The following is an 18,078-nucleotide window of genomic DNA, read 5'->3' on the forward strand; positions in this document are numbered from 1 at the left end:
GGCCATCATTAGCTCGCCTCTATGTTGAAATCGTAGGTAGCATCCACTCGTCGGTATCGTTGTTAACCCCCGGCCACAATCTCATTGAGAAGAATGACACGACGCCTGCTGGACACGATCGAGCAGCGATGGGGAATCGCCGACGCAAAAAACCGACGACGCCGTCGAAGCTGGGAACCCCGTCGCCGTCCTCGAAGAAACCGGCCATTACGCTGGACGATCCCGCGCGCGGCCCCGTCGACGACTCGGACGAGGGCCTGCTCCCTCGCCTCGCGGCGGCCGTCTTCGGCGTGGTCGCCGCCGTCGCGAGCCTCGTAACGGCGGCGGCAACGCTGGTCGGCGCGGCGCCCGCGAGCGCCCTCCGGGCCGACTTCGAGGAGGCCGCGGTCGAGGAGGCCACGCGCCAGCCGCGGAAGCGGAGCTTGCGGAGCACGAACACGGGCGACGTCGACCCGCCGAACACGGAGGAGCTCAAGCTCCAGAAGGACCGATGGCGGGAACGGCTCGAGACCCTGGAGCGCTCCGAGGTCTGCATCCGCGCGCGCGCGGACGAGACGCGGGAACTCGTCGCGGCCGCGGAGGAGGCAGCGAGCGATCTGGTGCGTGTGAAAGATCTCCTCCGAGAGCGCGTGAAATTCGAGAGCGAGCGCGCGACGGCCATCACGCGCGAGCGCATCGCCGCGTCGCGGGAGCTCGACGCGGTGTCGGAGCGGTTGCGCCTCGCGGAGGAGGTGGCGGCTGCGAGCGGCGACGAGATTTCGGATACGGACCGCGACGACGTGGAGGGCGACGACGACGCGGAGGGCGACATGGACGTCGGCGGCGACGGCCCGTCGACGGGCCCGGGGCCCGAGGGCGTCGACACCATCGCGGGCAAAGTCTTCCAGGCCACGGGCTTCGGCCCCGCGGGGCGCGACGAGCTCCGCCGCATGCTCGAGGACAAGGGCGCGAGCCTCACGGGGGGGGACAAGCTCAAGATTGCCACGTACGGCTTGATAGCGACGAAACGGTTGAAGAAGAACCCGGGCTCGAACATGAAGATGCACGACGCCATGCACAAGGGGAAGCCCGTCTTCACGATGTCGGAGATAAAGGAGTTCGAGGACGTCACCATCGAGGAGATGGCCCTCGACGTCGACAAGGAGTACCAGGGCTCGGCTCCGTGGAAGGCGAAGGCCATGCCCACGGTCCGCCTGTCCAAGGCGCAGGCCGAGGCCTTCGTCGGCCCGAAGAAGAAGATGCCGGACGGCCTCAAGACGTCGGAGGCCGAGGAGAAGGGAATGAAATTCTGCGACTGCCTCGAGACGTCATGCCCGCACTTGCACAGGTGCAAGTGCGCCGACTGCGGACGCCGCTACTTCAGCAGGAGAGGCAAGCGCGTGGACGGCCCCGTCTGGCACCGGGCCGACGCGCGGGACGTCTGGGGCGAGTCCAAGACGTCCCTGCGAGCAGCGCTATGCCTCCAGCAACAGCGCTATGGCGTCATTCGCACGCTGACAGGTGCCCGCGCGGACGCCAACAAGAAGTTTAGCGACAATGGCGGCTTGAAGAGAGGCCAAGCGAAACACGCAGCGAAACGCCGGCAGTTCCTCAAGGAGACGATCCCCGAGGACTGCGAGAAGCCCGCTGACAGGTGCGCGCGCGCCGAGTCGCGCGCGAACCTGGGGAAGATCAAGGCCGCGGTGGAGGAGCTGCGCGCGCGGCACGACGCGCCCGAGCTCCTCATCTACTACATCATCTTCGCGGTCAGCATCAACTCGTTACGGGGGAACTCCGTCGTCAAGGAGGGCAACCACAACGGCACGACGCATTTCAGGAACCCGTCGAAGCAGAAGCCGAACGGAGTGCGGCCCGGCATCGGCCTCGCCAAGAGGAACGACCTGATGAAGTGCGCGCGCGGCTTCAAGCCCACGGAGCTCGCCCAGCACGGGCCGCCGGCCACGCTCCTCACGGACGCGGGCCACGCGCACGAGTTCGCCCTCGACGTCGAGGAGCTGACGCTCGACGAGGTGGACCTCTACGCGTTCTACGACGACAAGAACCTGAAGCCGCTGAACCGCGCGCACCGCCGCGTCCTCACCCGCAAGTCCGGCCCCTACCACGTGGGCGTCCGCCTCATCCCCGTCCTCAACGGCGAGCTGCCCACCGTCGACGGCCACGTCGGCTGGCTCGACCCGACGCTCGAAGAGAAGCACGCGGCGCGCGTCGCGAAGATCGAGCGGGATCGCCGCGCGGCGACTTCCTCCTAATTTTTTTTTCGGTCTTCTCGGGGACACTTAACCATCAAGCTCTGCGGCCAGCGGCCGACGGCGCCGTCGCGCGCGCACCCTACGTATACGCGTATACGCGTCAACGCACGCGCTCGGCGAATCGGCGAAGATTTGCCACGAGCCCGAGCTCAGCATGGCCAAGTCACGCATCGCATGGTTGCTCGCCGCCGCGGCGTGGTGCGGCCGCGGCGTTGCGCTGTCGCTCCACGGTCGCACGCAGCGCAGGACTATGACCATGGCCGACGGCCGGCGCGTGGCCATCGTCACGGGCGCGACGCGCGGCATCGGCAAGGGCATCGCGCTGGAGCTGGGCCGCGCGGGCTACGCCGTGCACGCCGTCGGCCGGTCGAGCCGGTCGGATCCGGACCGCGACGTGAGCGCCGAGATGGGTGAGTACCGGCGGCTGCCCGCCGACGAGGAGCTGACCGTCGAGCGGACCGCGGAGCAGGTCGACGCGTTGGGCGGCCGCGGCGCGGCGCGCGTCTGCGACTGCGGCGTCGAGGGCGCCGTGGAGGCCATGGTCGCCGACGTCGTCGCCGCCGAGGGCCGCCTCGACGTCCTGGTCTGCAGCGCCTACGCCGTGCCGTCGCAGAAGTTAAGGGACGACTTTTGGAAGCAAGGGATGGCGATGTGGGACGCCGTCAACGGCGTCGGCCTCCGCGCGGTCTACGCGTCGTGCCTCGCCGCGGCGCCGCCCATGATCGAGACCGCGCAGAAGCACGCCGACGCGACACCGCTCATCGCCCTCGTGAGCTCCTTCGGCGGCAAGAGCTACACGTTCAACGTCGCCTACGGCGTGGGCAAGGCCGCCGTCGACCGCCGCGCGGACATCAAATCTTCAACCCGACTTCAATGTGCGCGCAACCGTTTCGATGCAAGCTCTTCGGCTGTGCTTCGAGAAGTCGACGAGCGCACTCGATTCGTCCAAACATCAGCCGAATCGACGAGCTAGAGAGGTGTGAAGTTTTCGCTGGACAGGGCATTTCCACCGGTTGATTGCCACGCAGGTCGACCGCCTCGCGGGCGACATGGCCCTCCAGCTGAAGAAGCACGGCGTCGCTACTACGGCGTTATACCCGGGTTTGGTGCGGACCGAGGCGAACCTGGAGATGGTCGACATGGGCACGTGGGACGAGGCGAGCGGCGGCCTGGACCTCGCCGTCGGCGAGACGCCGGCCTTCAGCGGCCGGGGGCTCGTCGCGCTCCTGGGCCTGCCCCAGGCGGACCTGCTCGCCCGGAGCGGGAACGTCGAGGTCATCGCGGAGCTCGCGGACGAGTTCGGCTTCGACGACGTCGACGGCGCGCGGCCCTGCTCGATCCGGTCCCTGCGGTACCTCCTGCCCAACTTCGTCTTCCCCCAGGTCGAGAAGGAGGCGGGCAAGCCCGTGCCGGCCTGGATCCGGGACAACGTCCCCGACGTGCTCCTCCCCTGGTCCGTCTTCTCCGCGGGGCCGCCGCCGGAGCCCGCGGACTAAGGCTGCAGTACTTCACCTTTGCGGCATGTTGATGGGAACATAGGGCTGTGCAGTTCGGATCGACGCGATCGAGCCGCGACGGCCGCGGCGGGCGCCGTCGGCCAGCGCGTCGCGGGCTCACACGTCGAGGCATGGCGTTTCCATTGCGTGCTCGCGCGATGCGCGTAGCCTGGCGCCAGCGACGGGCGTGCCGCGTCGCCGCGAATCGATGGTCGTCGAGCACGGCACCGACGGACGCGCCGGAAGCGGGGACGACTCGATCGACGTGGGTCATGAAGGGGTGGCAAGCGATGGACGGCCTCGAGACGGCGGAGCGCGTGCGGCTGGCGGCGCTGCTCGCGTCGCTGCGGCGGCTGCGCGGCCACGGCGACGCGGCGCCGGACGAGGCGGCGCGGGCGCCGGACGAGGCGGGCCGGCTCGCGGCGGCGTTCCCGCTCGACGAGGCCGGCGGCCGCGCGCTGGTCTGGGGCCTGCTGGGCGGCGGCCGCCTCGCCGCTACCAGCCTCGCGGGCCTGCTGGACCAGGCGACGGCGGCCTTCGCGGCGGCGCCGCGCGTGAGCGACGTCTTCCTCGAGAACGACGCGGACCGGTGCGTCGTCGTCGGCGACCTCCACGGCTCGCTCGGCGACCTCGTGACGGCGTGCGGCCTCGCGGGCGAGCCAGGGCCGTCGACGCGCGTCGTCTTCAACGGCGACTTCGTGGACCGGGGCCGCGACGGCGTCGAGGTGCTGGGCGTCGTGCTCGCGCTCCACCTCACGTTCCCCGAATTTGTAAAAGTGAACCGCGGCAACCACGAGGACACGGCGCTGTCGTCCGCCTACGACTTCGAGGGCGAGCTCACGCGCAAGTACGGCCGGCGCGCGGGCGCGGCGCTCCTGGAGCAGTGCGGCCGCCTCTTCGCGGCCATGCCCGTCGCCGCTTTGGTCCGCACGGTCGACGGCGCCGACAGCCTCGTCGTCCACGGGGGCGCGCCGCGGGGCCTGCCGCCCGTGGACGCGCTCTACGCCGCGCCCCGGGCGACGTCCGTCGCCGCCGCGCACTACGGCGACGGCGACGCCGGCGACCTGCTCGTGCAGGACCTGCTCTGGAGCGACCCCGTCGAGTACCCCTCGGCCGACTTCCCGGAGACGGGCGCGCCGAACGCGGCGCGGGGCGGCGCCGGGTGCGTGCTCTACGACGGGTTGCTCGCGCCCTGGCTCCGGCGCGAGAACTTGGTGCGCCTCGTCCGGTCCCACGAGACCGTGGCGACGGGCGCCAAGGTCACGGACCTCGGCGGCGGCGTCGAGCGGTGGACCGTCTTCTCCGCGTCGCGCTACCCGCACGGCACGGGCCTCAACAAGGCCGCCGTGCTCGCGCTCTCCGGCGACGGCGCCGCGGCGCCGAGCCGCTGGGACCACGACCGGCCCGAGAGCGACCCCGACGGCCCCGCGGTAGGGTCGACCCACGTTTCGCCCGCGGCCCTCGAGCGCGACGTCGGCGACGACTACGAGGACGTGGCCGTGACGCGCGACGCCCTCGCGGCGCGCATCCTCGCCTTCCTGCACCGGCACCGCGGCGCCCTGACGCTCGCGCTCGACGGCGAGGCGACGTTCCCGGACGTGTGCGCCGCGTGCTCCGCGCGCCTCGGCGCGTCCGAGGGCGCCTGGCGCGACCTGCTCCTGCCGGCGCTCGGGGCGGCGCCTCGGCGCCGGCGCGACCTCTCCAGGGCGCGGACGGACTGGCCCGCGCGGCTCCTGCGGCGCGCGCGGCCGCGGGCCGGCGTCGCCGCGGGCTTCGCGCGGCGGTCGAGGGCCGAGCTCCGGCGCGTCCTCGGCGACGACGCCCGGGGCTTCGCCGCCTTCGCGCGCGCCGTCGGCGAGGTCAACGCGACGCTCCCGGCGGACCGCGCGATCGACGCGGCCGCCGTCTGGGCGCTCCTCGCGCTCGCGGATGGCTAAGTCCCTGTTGAAGTGCAAGGATTGGGGACCGGGTTGACTCAGGTTTCGGAAACTGTTGAAGCGGCGTTTAACATAACCGGCGGGATATGCTACCAACAAACAAAGCTTTAGTCGGGGCGTCACCCGTAGGCCGAGCGGTCGTCGCCGCCGTCGCGCTGGTGGATGGGCTGGACCTTGCCCCAGGGCAAATCGACGTCCTCCGGCGGCGGCGGCCGCGCGGGCACCTTGGCCTCGTGGAGGATCTCGTGGGCGATGTGGGCCGCCGACGCCTCGAAGTCGGCCAGCGTGCAGACGGCGTCGTCCTTCATGTTCAGGTGGCGCACGATGCGCTTGACGATGGCCGCGACGGCGACGTCGTCGCCTGGGCAGCAAAAGGGTGCGACATGCCCAACTTCAAAGGCTCCTATCTCGGTCGTTTTCCGCTCGTTTCGGCTGATTTTTGGACGAGCGATCATCTCTCGGAGCGCTCTCGAAGCGTGGGTGCTGTTTTTGAAACGCGCGCGCGCGGAACACTCACGTTGAAGCGACGTTGAATCACCCTTTTGCTGCCCTGGTCGTCGCCGAGCAGCTTCCGGACGCCCAGCTTGATCTCGTCGGCCGTGAGCATGCGGTCGCCGTTCTCGTCCAGCGCGTCGAAGAGGGCCCGCGTGAGCACGCCGCCCGGCGCCAACGCGCTGCGCAGCCGGATCAGGTTCCTACTGGACAGCAGCCAGCGCGCGTGGCTGCCCGCCGCCGAGCCCTTCTCCAGCGGCGCGTACTTGCGGGACACGAGCTCCCGCGACGTCTCGTCGAAGCGGTAGAGGATGGGCACGCTGTTGGGCACGTGCAGCGACGGCACGTCGGCGTCGGGCACGCCGTCGATGGACGCCATGAGGCCCCGTAAAGTATTGGAATGCGCCACGAGCAACACCGTCCGGTCGGGCCCCGCGAAGAGCGCGGGTTTCACGCAATCCTCGTAGCACGCCAGGACGCGCGCCTGGCAGTCCGCGAGCGACTCCGTCGCGGGCGCGGGCGGCGGCCGCCAGTGCGGGTGGCTCTCGTCGAGCGGCGGCGGTTTCCCCCGCATCGACCGGCGCCACGACTTCACCTGCGCCTCCCCGAAGTAGGACAGCAGCATGGCGTCGCCCTTGCAGACGCTCTGGACGCAGCCGTAGTGGCGCTCGTTGAGCCGCGGGTCCCGCACCGTCCGCGGGTTCCGGTGGCCGCCGTGCTGCTCGATCGCCGTCATCGCCAAGGCCGCCGTCTCGTACGCGCGCTCGAGCTCCGACGTGAAGACGTCCGTGATCTTCGACCCGTAGCCCCGCTCGCCCAGGAGCTCGCCGGCCTCGATGGCCTGGCTCCGGCCCCGCGGCGTCAGCGCGACGTCGCACCAGCCCGTGAACGTCGCCGTCGTGCCGTTCCAGATCGACTGGCCGTGGCGGAGTAGAATGAGCGTGCCGATTTCTCGTTGCGGCGCGTCCAGGGCGCGCCGGAGCGGCCGCAGGGCGGCGCGGCTGCGCATCATGGCGGCGGGCGGGCGCAGCGCGACAGGCGCAGCAGGCGGAGATGCCAAAAGCTGCTCGAGAATTTGCCACAAGAAAGAAATCGCCGCTTTGCCATGCGCGACGACGCCTGCGACGGCGTCCCGACGGGCACGGCGGTGAACGATCCTGGGGGTTTTGTTTTGGTGTGTTGGTGAGAGGATGGGTTGAAGACACGCTGGCGCGAGCGCCTGCGACGCGCGCGGCCGCGACGCGGACGGCCGCCAACTTCGCCAGGTCGCCAAGTCCGATGGCCCACTGCCTGCGCGTCGCTGCGTGCTAGACCACGCGCTCGGGGATTTCTCCAAGCGAACGGCTCGCACTCGGGAGGTTTGAGCGGGCGTCAAAAACGCTCGCCGCCTTGGCTTTGGAGCCCAGGCCAGCCAGACGTGGAAGGTGGCGGCCCAAGATCGCTTTGCTTCGACCTTCAGCTCGCGCAAAGATGAAGGTGTTGCGCGGCGTCCGGACGCGATCGGGGGGTCGGGAAGCGTGGCGCAGCCGGTCGGGGGTCGCGGAGAAGCGCTGGCGTCGCGCGCGCACGAAAGATCGCGCTCATCGCCGAAATCGCCGCAGGTTACGCTTGCCCTCGCCCTCTGCGGCTCCGCCGCCGCCTACGTCGCGCCCGCGGCCAAGTCCGCGGGCGTCGCCATGTCCGCGTCCAAGGCCGACATGGCCGACCTCGCGGAGGCGAACCCCGATTTCCTCGGCTCGTCGCTCGGCCTCTGGGACCCGCTCGGCGCGTTTCCGCGTCCGCCGAGATCGGGGCCGCCGCCGGCCGCGCGCGTCCCCCCGCTCACCCCGTCCCTCCCCTAGGCTGCCTGAGCCTCGATTTCTGGACGCTCGGCAACGAGGCGACGATCGGCTACCTCCGACATGCGGAGATCAAGCACGGCCGCGTCGCCATGGCCGCGTTCCTCGGCTACCTCGCGCAGTCGACGCCGGTCGTGTCCGGCCCCCACGGCAAGCTGCCCTTCAAGGGCTACGAGCCCGGGCTCACGCCGCCGGAGCAGTGGGACGCCATCCCCCTCGTCGGCAAGCTCCAGATCTTCGGCATCATCGGCATGCTCGAGTCGTACGGCGAGATCCTCGACGTGCACTACACGAACGGCGGCCTCCCGGGCTACTACCCGCCGATCCGGGGCAACCGCCCCGAGCTCTGGTTCAACCTCTACGACCCCTTCAACTGGTTCGACGAGGACAAGGACAAGGTCCGCGGCCGCCAGGTCGAGATCAACAACGGCCGCCTCGCGATGCTCGGCATCCTCTCCGTCCTCTCCGAGTCCAAGGTGCCCGGCTCCGTGCCCCTCATCACGGGCCTCATCCCCGAGTACTCCGGCTCCTACATGGTCCCCTTCGAGGCCGACTTCTCCCTCTTCAACTAGGCGCCGAGCCCAAGACCCGCGGACGACCCGCGCCGCCGCGAGGCGGCGCGGGGCGGACGCGACCCAACACACCATTGCCCGCTGGCGCCGGAGCGGACCGTCGAGTGCGAAGCCGATGCTAAGTCGGGGACGCACCAACAAACTGCCCAGGTGTCTCTGCTCACTTGAGCAAGCCTGAGCGCGTTCTGGCCGGCGGCCGCATCTGCGCATGAGGTCGGTGGATCGCACGGCTCTCCGGCCTCGCGTCGCCCGTCGTCCGCGCTCCGTCTGGACATCGGCGCCGCCGTGTGCGGGGAGGCGACGGGGCGGCGGCGTCGGAGAGGGCGCGTCGACGAGCCTCCGCCGGCGGTCGCCGGGGGTCGAGCGTCCAGTCACCGCCCGCGCCCCGTCGAGTCACCCGCCTGCGGACCCCCGGCGAGCTAGGGAGAGGGATCGGTCGTGGTGGCTTCGTCTCCGAGTTGGCCGGGGGTCCGCAGGCGGGTGCCGTCGAGTCGCCTACTATTCGACGCGTCGCCGTCCGTCGAAGTCGCGCCCAAACTTCCGCCACACCGTCGCCCGAAGCCGCCCGCGCGCGTCGATCTCGCGTCATGGCTGCCGCGGCCCAAGCTGCGAAGAAGGAGGGCAACAAGCTGTTCACGACGGGCAAGCACAAGGAGGCGCGCCGCCGGCGCCGCAGCGCTTCGAATCGTCGCGGCCACATTTTTCCGCGCGCAGGCCATCGCCAAGTACACGGAGGCCATCAACCTCGATGGCACGGACGTGACCTTCTTCAGCAACCGGTCGGCGGCGTGCGGACCCGGCGTCCGCGGGGCGCGGCGGAAGCGGCGGAAGCGGCGGGTCCGAACGGAGCGAGGCCCCTGGTCCGCGAGCGCGAGCGCCTCGTGCGCGCCTCGAGGGACGCGACGCTCGGACGCGCCCCTTTTCGCGCGCGCGCGCGGCCGCGCTCGCGACGCGACTACGCGCGCAGGTACGCGGCCCTCGAGATGTGGGACGAGGCGGCCGAGGACGGGCGGAGCTGCGTCAAGGTGAACAAGAACTTCATCAAGGGCTACTTCCGCCTCGCCGTGGCGCTCCGGTCCGCGGGCAAGTACAAGGAGGCCGTCGACAACATCAAGATGGGCCTCGCGGTCGACCCCGGCAACGCGGACCTCAAGAAGCAGTCGAGCGAGATGGAGGAGCTCATGCGCAAGGACCGCGTCGTCGCGCTCGTCGCCAAGGCCAAGGAGCAGATGCAGGGCGGCGAGCTCAAGGACTGCCTCGCGACCTGCGACCGCGGGTTGGCCCTCGACGGCGGCAACAAGGAGCTCACGAAGATCAAGGGCGCGGTGCAGCCCAAGTTCGAGGCGGCCGAGAAGCGCCGCGTGGGCTCGCTGTCCAAGAACGCGCGCGACAAGGAGCTCGGCGACCAGGCCTACAAGAGCGCGGACTTCGAGGGCGCGATCAAGCTCTACACCAAGTGCCTCGACGCGACGAGCGACAAGGGCTCGGAGATCGCCGTCAAGGCCTACAGCAACCGCGCGGCCTGCTACAAGCAGCTCTCCAACTTCGACGGCACCATCGAGGACTGCACGGCGGTCCTCGACGCGGACCCGGAGAACGTCAAGTCGCTCGTGCGCCGCGCGCAGGCCTTCGAGGCCGTCGAGCGCTACAAGTCGGCGCTCCAGGACGTCAAGTTCGTCCTCCAGATGCCCCCGCCCCAGGTGGGCCAGGCGAACTGGACGCTCTGCAACCAGATGCAGCACCGCCTCAACCGGGTCGTCGCGCAGCTCAAGGCCGGCATGTAGGCCCCTCCGCCGCCTCACCCGCCGACCGCGGCGCCGCCCGCCGCCTCCGCCGACGCGCACCGCGCCCGGGAGGCGGCGCTCGTAACTCCCTCCTCACTTAGTCGCGGTCGACCGCCTCAGCAGAGGCCGCCCGGCGCGTATCGCGCCCCTTGCGCGTCGCGGAAGCTCGGGTGGCGCCGCCGGACGAGGTCGCCGCCGTGCTCCCTCAACTCCGCGACGGTCCGCACGCCGAGCAGGCCCATGCACGTGCGCAGCTCCGCGTCGAGCACGTCGAAGCATTTGTCGACGCCCGCCTTGCCGCCCGCGCCGAGGCCGTAGAGGAAGGGCTTGCCGACGCCGACGGCCGACGCGCCCAGGGCCAGCGCCTTGGCGATGTCCGTGCCCCGCTGGACGCCGCCGTCCAGAATCAGGTCGAAGTCGCACCCGACGGCCTCCCGGATCGCCGGGAGGACGTCGAGCGGCGCGGGCGCTGTATCGAGCTGGCGGCCCCCGTGGTTCGACACCCAGACGCAGTCGAAGCCCAGGTCCCGCGCGCGCAACGCGTCGTCCGGGCGCACGACGCCCTTCAACGCGATGGTCCCGCCGGGCCGCAGCCGCTTCCACTCGCCGACGAGCCACTTCGCGTCGTCCCAGTCGAAGTCGCACGCGAGCTGCGCGTTCACAAAGGCCGCGAGCGCCTCCGCGGGCACGTCCTCGTCGATGTTCGCGTAGGTGTAGGGGTCGCTGCTCAGCAGGTCCCAGGTCCAGGCCGGGGCCATCACCCCATCCAAGATCTGCCGCGCGCTGTAGCTCGGCGGGATCGTGAAGCCCTGCCGCTTGTCGCGCTCGCGGTTGCCGAACCACGTGAGGTCGACGGTCAGCGCGAGGTGGTCGAAGTCCGCGGAGGCCGCGAGGTCGAGCATGCGCCGCACCAGCGCCCGGTCCTTCCAGACGTAGAGCTGGAAGAGCCGCGGGGGCTTCTCGCCTGGGCAGCAAAAGAGGGATTCAACGTCGCTTCAACGTGAGTGTTCCGCGCGCGCGCGTTCTCTCTTTCGCTGCCCTGTTTCTCGCCCGCGGCGTCCCCGGCGGCCACCTGGTCCGGCGTCGACGTCGCGAGCGTCGAGAGGCAGTAGAGGCTCCCCCGCTCGCGCGCGACGGCCGCCGCGGCGACCTCGCCCTCCGTGTGGAACATGCGGTTCCCCGCGCAGGGGCACGAGAAGAAGGGCAGCGCGAGGTCGGAGCCCATGAGCGTCGCCGACGCGTCGAGCGTCTCGGGCCGCGTGCCGGCGAGGACGCGGTAGTGGAGCTCCCGCTCCAGGAACGCGTCCTTGCTCCGCCGCAGCGTCACCTCGTCGTCGGCGCCGCTGTCGAGGTAACCGAAGCACATGCGGTGCATGCGCTTCTCCGCCGCGATGCGCAGGTCGGCGACGTTGACGCACCTCGCCAGGCGCCGCCGCGACGCCGCGTCGACGACGGGCGTGACCAGGGGCCGCAGCGGCCCCAGCAGCTTGTGCACGCCGAGGCTGTGGGGCGACCAGCCCATGGGATTCTCGCCGGCGTGCCGCGACGGAAAGGGCAGCATGCATGGTGGTGAAGGGTGTATCGCCTCGCCAAAGGTCCCAACAAAGGTCCTGCGTTTTCTCTTGTGGCAGTGGAACGCCCGCCTCGTCGTTCCAATGCGCAGCGCGGCGCTCGCGGCGCTGGTCTGCGCGCGCCGCGCGGCATCCGGCGCGCCGCTCGCCGAGTTTCTGCCGCCGGAGGATGGCGTGTCGGCCGGCGCCCAGCCCATGCCCCGCCGCCCGCCGCGACCCGCGCAGCGGCATCGCAAGCTGCCGCACGCGATGGACGGGTGCCCCAACGCCGTCGACGAGCTCGACTGGATGCCCGCGACGCGCTACGCGGAGACAATAGACGGCTACGACCGGCTGTGGTACGTCTACACGGCGGGCGTGCCCGCGGGCGCGACGTCCGTGCCGCTGGTGTTGGACCTCCACGGCTGGATCTCCTGCGTGTCCGACGTCGCCTACGTGTCGGGCTGGAGCGTCCTCGCGTCCCAGGAGGGCTTCGTCGTCGTCTATCCCGCGGGGACGCAGGACCTGGAGGAGGCGGGCACGGGCACGATCTACCACGACGACACGGGCTGGAACGCGGGCACGTGCTGCGGCTCGGCCTACTACGCGGACGTCGACGACGTCGCGTTCCTCCGGCGCGTCGTCGAGGCCGTGAGCGACGACCTCGGGTATATCGACTCCACAAGAGTCTACGCGGCGGGCCACAGCAACGGCGCGTCGATGGTGAACCGGCTCGCGCTCGAGGCGCCGGACCTCGTCGCGGGCGTCGCGGCCTTTGGGGGCTACGCGCTGACGGGGCCGGGGACCCTCTTCCAGCCGACGCCCTACTTCCACGCGCACGGCACGGACGACGCGACCGTGGCCTACGACCAGGCGTGCTGCGACGACGACGTCGCCGTCTGCTTCGACACGTGCGACTACTACATCCACGAGAACTTTGAGCTCCAGCTCGAGCGCTGGACGCGCTGGAACGCGTGCGACGGCGACGCGGCCGTCGAGACCGGCGCCGGGTACACGACGCGAACCTACGACTCCTGCAACTCCGGCGCGGACGTCGCGTTCGTGGCGCTCGACGGCGTCGACCACTGGCCCTACTACGACTACTTCGGCCTCTACCCGGGCTGGCCCGAGTCGTCCGTCGAGACGTCGCGCATGGCCTGGGACTTCCTCAAGACGCGCGTCAACACCTACGACGCGGCCGCGACCTACGACTACGCGACGGCGACGCCGGGCGGCGCGACGGCGAGCCCGACGGTCTCCGACGCGCCGACGCCCGCGCCGACGACGCCCGCGCCGACGACGCCCGCGCCGACGGCCGCGCCGGTCTACGACCCGACGCCCGCGCCGACGACGCCGGCGCCGTCGCCCGCGCCGACGACGTCCGCGCCGACGGCGAACGACGTCGTCTCGTCGGCGCCCGCGCGTCGCGGCGGCGGGCTCCTCGTCGCCGTCGCCCTGGCCCTCGGGGCGGCCGCGTAAGGGCTCGCCTCTCGACCCCCGGCCAAAAACGACTGCCCAGCCTCGTCCAATCGTCTTCGACGCCCTGCAGCGCCTCGCGCATCGTCTCCGACGCAACCGACGCCATGGGGTGGAAGCTCAACACCATCGGCGTCGTCGTCGCGGCGATCGTCTACAAGCAGTACCAGTATCCCGCGCGCCGGCGGCGCCGGCGAAGTTTTCAATCCGCCTCGCATTGCGCGGCAGCCCGCGCGGGGGCTGCCCGACGCATCCTCGCCGCATCCTCGCCGCGCGCGCGCGCGCGACGACGACGCCCTCGTAGGACCGCACGCCCGTCAACGACCCGACGAAGGGCGGCACGATCCCCGTCGTGTCGAAATCGGTCGTCAAGTCCATGAACGGCAAAGGCGGGCGCCCGAAGTACACCGCGGTCATGGGCCACGTCTTCGACGTCTCCGGCGACCCGCTCTTCGACGAGGGCCACGAGAACGGCTGGTACAACGCCTTCGTCGGCCGCGACAGCAGCCGGGCCTGGGCGACGGGCGACCTGGGCAAGGACCGCAAGGACGACGTCGACCGCCTCGAGGGCAACCTCCTCCACAAGCTCGACCTCATGGTCGACGAGTTCAAGGCCAAGTACGCCTACAAGGGCCTCATGGGCGGCGGCTTCTTCTACTCCCTCGACGGCCGGCTCACGCTCGAGGGCCGCGACGTCGAGCTCGACCTCGTCAAGGAGCGGAAGTCGCAGGCGAAGAAGTCCGTCGACAAGCGGCGCTACCCGTCCTGCAAGGACGACGGCGCCACGCTCTCCTGCGCCAACGGCAAGCTCCCGCGCCTCCGACGAACCGAGGGCCTGCGCTGCACCTGCGTCATCGCGAAAGTCGCCGCGAAGCACGACGACGACTTCGTGACGCTCGAGGCCTGCGCGGACGACGCGACGAGCTGCACGAAGATCATCAAGAAGCACAAGCTCTAAGGTGTCTAATTCTCCTTGGACAGGGCCGGGTCCTCGGCGTCGCCCGCGTCGAAGCCGGCGGCGGCCGGCGCCGCGCCCCGGCGGTAGCGCCGCGCGAAGACCGAGAGCACGAACGACGCGGGGATGAGGAACACGTACCAGCGGCCGCCGCCCGCCCGCGGCGCGCCCGCCGCCGCCTTCGCGGGGAAGGAGACGCGCGGCAGCGCGGGCGCGTCCGCGACGGCCGGGTCGCGGAGCGCCGGCGGCCGCCGCGGCGCCGGCTCCGGCGCCGGCTCCGGCGGCCGCCGGACGCGCGCGGAGACGACGCGCGAGAGCTCGGGGAACTCGGCGCGCAGGTAGGCGTCGCCCCGGACCTGGATCTTGCCCTGGTTCGGCCCCTTGCCCGACGGCGCGCCCTCGCCGGTGACGTGGATCGCGTCCACTACCGCCATCCCCTCCCCCGCGACCTCCGCGAACGGCGGGAAGTTCTCGCGGTCGAGGCGCGCGTTGTCCCCGAAGTTGAGGAAGAGCTGCGTCGTCCGCGTGTTCTTCCCCGCGTGCGCGAAGGTGAGGCGCCCGCGCGTGTTGCTCGCGCGCGGCGGCGCGGCGACGGGCGACGCCTCGTCGGGGATCGCCCGGCTCTTCCACCGCTTCTGCTTCGTGAGGTTGCCGTTGATGCCGAACTGGGCCATGAAGCCGCCGATGACGCGGAAGAAGGCGACGCCGTCGAAGAACTGCTCCTCGACGAGCTCGACGAAGCGCGCGGCGCCGAGGGGCGCCCAGTCGGGGTGCACCTCGACGGCGAAGGACCGGTGCGCCGCGCCCGGCGCCAGCTCGACGACGAAGTCGACGGTCGTGAGCGCCGATGCAGACGACGCGACGAGGAGGAGCGCGAGCCAGCGCGTCGCACGACCGGCGCGCGCCGCCATCTCGATCCTGGTTGGCGAGGCAACACTGGCTTCAAATACTTCAACATGTTTGCCTCTTTGCCATCAATCGTAACTTACGGTCTCTTAGAACTTCACCTTTAATCCGGTAAAGTCGGTATAAAGGAAATATCATATCTTTATTTTGTGTAATATGATGAATCGTCAAGGAAGGCCCTTGCACACCTGCTCGACAATTACACAGACAATGCAATGGGGGCAGCCCTCGGGCCCCGCGTCGCATGCCCGGCGCCCCCGCCGCGCCTAGGCGATGAGCCCGGAGGGCGGCGGTGACGCGGGCGCCTACGCGAGCAGCTCCTACTGCCTCGATCCCGGGGACATCGAGCCCTTCGCGATCATGAGCTCCGAAGCCCAGGGCTCCGACTTCGCCGCGGACGCGCCCGACCACGGCGCGGCCTTCGGCGGGTCCTGGGAGACGTCGGCCTACGCGCTGGCCGACGGCGCCGCCTGCGGGGGCTTCGGGCCCGTGGCCACGCCGCCGCCGCCGCCGCCGCCGCCGGCGATGGCGCCGGGGTTGCCGCCGCCGCCGCCGCCGGCGATGGCGCCGGGCTTCTTTCCGAACCCGCCCTTCGCGCCGGGCGGCTTCCCGGGCGGCTTCCCGCCGCCCTGGCAGCCGCCGCCGCCCTGGCTGCCGGCCCCCGGGGGCCCGCCGGGGGCCGCGCCGCCGCATCCGGTCGTGACGCCGCCGGATGGGCAGCGGCGGCCGCGCGAGCTCGACCGCGCGTGGCTCGCGGCCGGCGACGCGCATCTCGAAGCCATCGACATACAGTCCAACCCGGGGTTCGTGCCGCCCAACCCGGGGTTCGTGCCGCCGCTCGTCGCCGCCGCGACGCGGCCGCCGGAGTCGCCGACGGAGAAGAGTGCTCCGAAGAAGAAGCGGAAGGCGGCCGCGGCGATCGACGTGACGGAGCGGTCGCCGTCGCCGGACCCCGCGCGGTCGCCGTCGCCGGAGCCGCCCGCGTCGCCGGAGGAGCCCGCGTCGCCGGAGCCCGCGTCGCCGGAGCCCGCGTCGCCGGAGCCGCCGCCGCCGCGGGAGCCGCCGCCGCCGCGGGAGGCGCCGCCGTCGCGGGAGCCGTCGCCGACGCCGCGCGCGACGGTCGCCGGCGCGGACATCTTCGCGGCGCTCGCGCGGATGAGCCGGGCGCGATGCCCCATCCCGGCGACGGTCAGGGCAGCAAAAGAGAGCGAAATTCCCAACTTCAAAGGCTCATATCTCGGCCGTTTTCCACTCCTTTCGGCTGACTTTTGGACGAGCGATCATCTCTCGGAACGGTCTCGAAGCGCGGATGCTTTTTCCGGAACGCGCGCGCGCGGAACACTCACGTTGAAGCGACGTTGAATCACCCTTTTGCTGCCCAGGCGACGGTCGGGATCCCCGTGGGCGCGGCGCACCGGAACATCGTCGTCCAGGAGGTCGTGTACCCGCCCGCGATCCCGGAACACCGCGGCGCGCCCTATCTCGACGACGACGCCTGGCCGCGGCGGGGACACCGGCGCGACGGAAGCCGACTGCGCTCGGCGCCCTACCCGCGCGGCGGACGCGCGCCCCGGCGCGCCGACGAGGCGCCGCCGCGCGACGAGTGGCCGGACCTCGAGGACGCGCTCAAGGGCCTCACCGGCGCGTCGTCCGCTCCGCCGCCCGAGTCGCCCGAGGGCGTCGACCTCGCGCGCCGCGGCGTTTCGAATCGCTCGTCCCAAATCGCATCACGGTCTCCCCCCCAGGTGCGCCGCGGCCCCTGGACGGTCCAGGCGAAGACGCCGACCTTGCTGACGTTCTCGCGGCCCGAGGACACGGCGGATTCCACCGGCCTCGCGATGCTCTACCGCGCGGCGGAGCGCGCGGCGACGGCGTCCTCCCCCCCCCCCCTGTTTCTTCGACGCGTCGGTCCCAGGCCGGAGCGCGGCGCCGGCGTCGGACGACCTCTGCATCGGCGACGAGCCGCCGCCGCGCGGCGAGGGGCCGCGCGGCAATCGACCATCGGGTTGCCAACCTTGAACACTCTCGAGCTCGGTCTGTCGATTCGGCTGATTCTCGGACGAATCGCGTGCTCTTATTGAGTTCTCCACGGAGAGCACAAGAGTATACGTCGCGGTCGGGTCGACGATTTCCCGCGCAGGCTGGGAGCCGCCCGCGTACCGGCCCCGGCGGCGGCCCGGGTCGCTGGCGGAGGCCGTCGAGCGGTCGCTCCACGGCATCGTCGCCGCGGCCCGCACCGACGAGCGCGCCGCGCTCGACGCGGCCGCGGCGGCCAAGGGCGACGCGCGCGCGGCGACGCGCGCCGTCTGCGCCCGTGTGGAAAGCAAACAGTGAGCTGGGTTATCCCAACCAAACTTCAGAACTCTCTAGCTCCGTCAAATCGATGTCGATTCGGCTGATTTTTGGACGAATCGATTGCTCTCGTCGAATTCTCGAAGCACAGTAGAAGAGATTGCGTCGAAATGGTCGCAAACGCTCACTTCGAATTCGGGTTGAAGATTTGATTCCCACCCAGGTCTGCGGGCTCGCGCGCGACCTCGCGGCGTCGCGCCGGGGCGGCGGCGGGCGCGCGGGGGCGGACGACGTCGCCGCCGTGTGCGCGGGCATCGTCGGCGCCGTGCGGCGCAACGCGGCGCCCGCCGGGCCCGCCCCGGACCGGCGGCGGCGCTGGGCCGCGGCCGTCGACGCGACGAGCAGCCTCCCGAGTCAGAATCTTCAACCCGACTTCAATGGGAGCGTACGCGACGGTTTCGACGCGACCTCTTCGGCCGTGCTTCGAGAACTCGACGAGAACGATCGAGTCGTCCAAAACTCAGCCGACCC

The 18,078-nt window shown here is 71.1% G+C and overlaps 7 protein-coding genes across 7 annotated transcripts; 4 read left to right on the forward strand and 3 right to left on the reverse strand.

Annotated features, from left to right (window-relative positions):
- Nucleotides 1-2,505: 2,505 nt before the first annotated feature.
- Nucleotides 2,506-3,745, forward strand: AURANDRAFT_23211 (hypothetical protein; the record flags this gene model as incomplete). Its single annotated transcript, XM_009036776.1, has 3 exons — nt 2,506-2,643; nt 2,689-3,081; nt 3,278-3,745. The coding sequence occupies 3 exons, from the start codon at nt 2,506-2,508 to the stop codon at nt 3,743-3,745; spliced, it is 999 nt and encodes a 332-aa protein (XP_009035024.1).
- Nucleotides 3,746-4,341: 596 nt separating this feature from the next.
- On the forward strand, nt 4,342-4,599 carry AURANDRAFT_16146 (hypothetical protein; the record flags this gene model as incomplete). The annotated part of the gene is made up of 1 exon (XM_009036777.1): nt 4,342-4,599. A coding segment is annotated over one exon (258 nt), but the record flags the coding sequence as incomplete, so codon positions are not given.
- Nucleotides 4,600-5,773: 1,174 nt separating this feature from the next.
- Nucleotides 5,774-7,183, reverse strand: AURANDRAFT_52981 (hypothetical protein; the record flags this gene model as incomplete). Its single annotated transcript, XM_009036866.1, has 2 exons — nt 5,774-6,035; nt 6,236-7,183. 2 exons carry the CDS (start codon nt 7,181-7,183, stop codon nt 5,802-5,804), a joined length of 1,182 nt encoding a protein of 393 aa, XP_009035114.1.
- A 453-nt stretch (nt 7,184-7,636) lies between these two features.
- On the forward strand, nt 7,637-8,721 carry LHC21 (putative plastid light harvesting protein; the record flags this gene model as incomplete). The annotated part of the gene is made up of 3 exons (XM_009036778.1): nt 7,637-7,650; nt 7,776-7,938; nt 8,016-8,721. 3 exons carry the CDS (start codon nt 7,645-7,647, stop codon nt 8,582-8,584), a joined length of 738 nt encoding a protein of 245 aa, XP_009035026.1.
- Nucleotides 8,722-9,112: 391 nt separating this feature from the next.
- AURANDRAFT_36837 (hypothetical protein) lies at nt 9,113-10,467 on the forward strand (the record flags this gene model as incomplete). Its single annotated transcript, XM_009036779.1, has 1 exon — nt 9,113-10,467. One exon carries the CDS (start codon nt 9,172-9,174, stop codon nt 10,366-10,368), a length of 1,197 nt encoding a protein of 398 aa, XP_009035027.1.
- A 17-nt stretch (nt 10,468-10,484) lies between these two features.
- Nucleotides 10,485-11,890, reverse strand: AURANDRAFT_22728 (hypothetical protein; the record flags this gene model as incomplete). The annotated part of the gene is made up of 2 exons (XM_009036865.1): nt 10,485-11,327; nt 11,441-11,890. 2 exons carry the CDS (start codon nt 11,888-11,890, stop codon nt 10,485-10,487), a joined length of 1,293 nt encoding a protein of 430 aa, XP_009035113.1.
- A 3,811-nt stretch (nt 11,891-15,701) lies between these two features.
- Nucleotides 15,702-16,433, reverse strand: AURANDRAFT_62816 (hypothetical protein; the record flags this gene model as incomplete). Its single annotated transcript, XM_009036864.1, has 1 exon — nt 15,702-16,433. One exon carries the CDS (start codon nt 16,431-16,433, stop codon nt 15,702-15,704), a length of 732 nt encoding a protein of 243 aa, XP_009035112.1.
- Between the last annotated feature and the right edge of the window lie 1,645 nt (nt 16,434-18,078).

This window comes from Aureococcus anophagefferens (genome assembly GCF_000186865.1).
Source record: "Aureococcus anophagefferens unplaced genomic scaffold AURANscaffold_5, whole genome shotgun sequence".
NCBI lineage: Eukaryota > Pelagophyceae > Pelagomonadales > Pelagomonadaceae > Aureococcus > Aureococcus anophagefferens.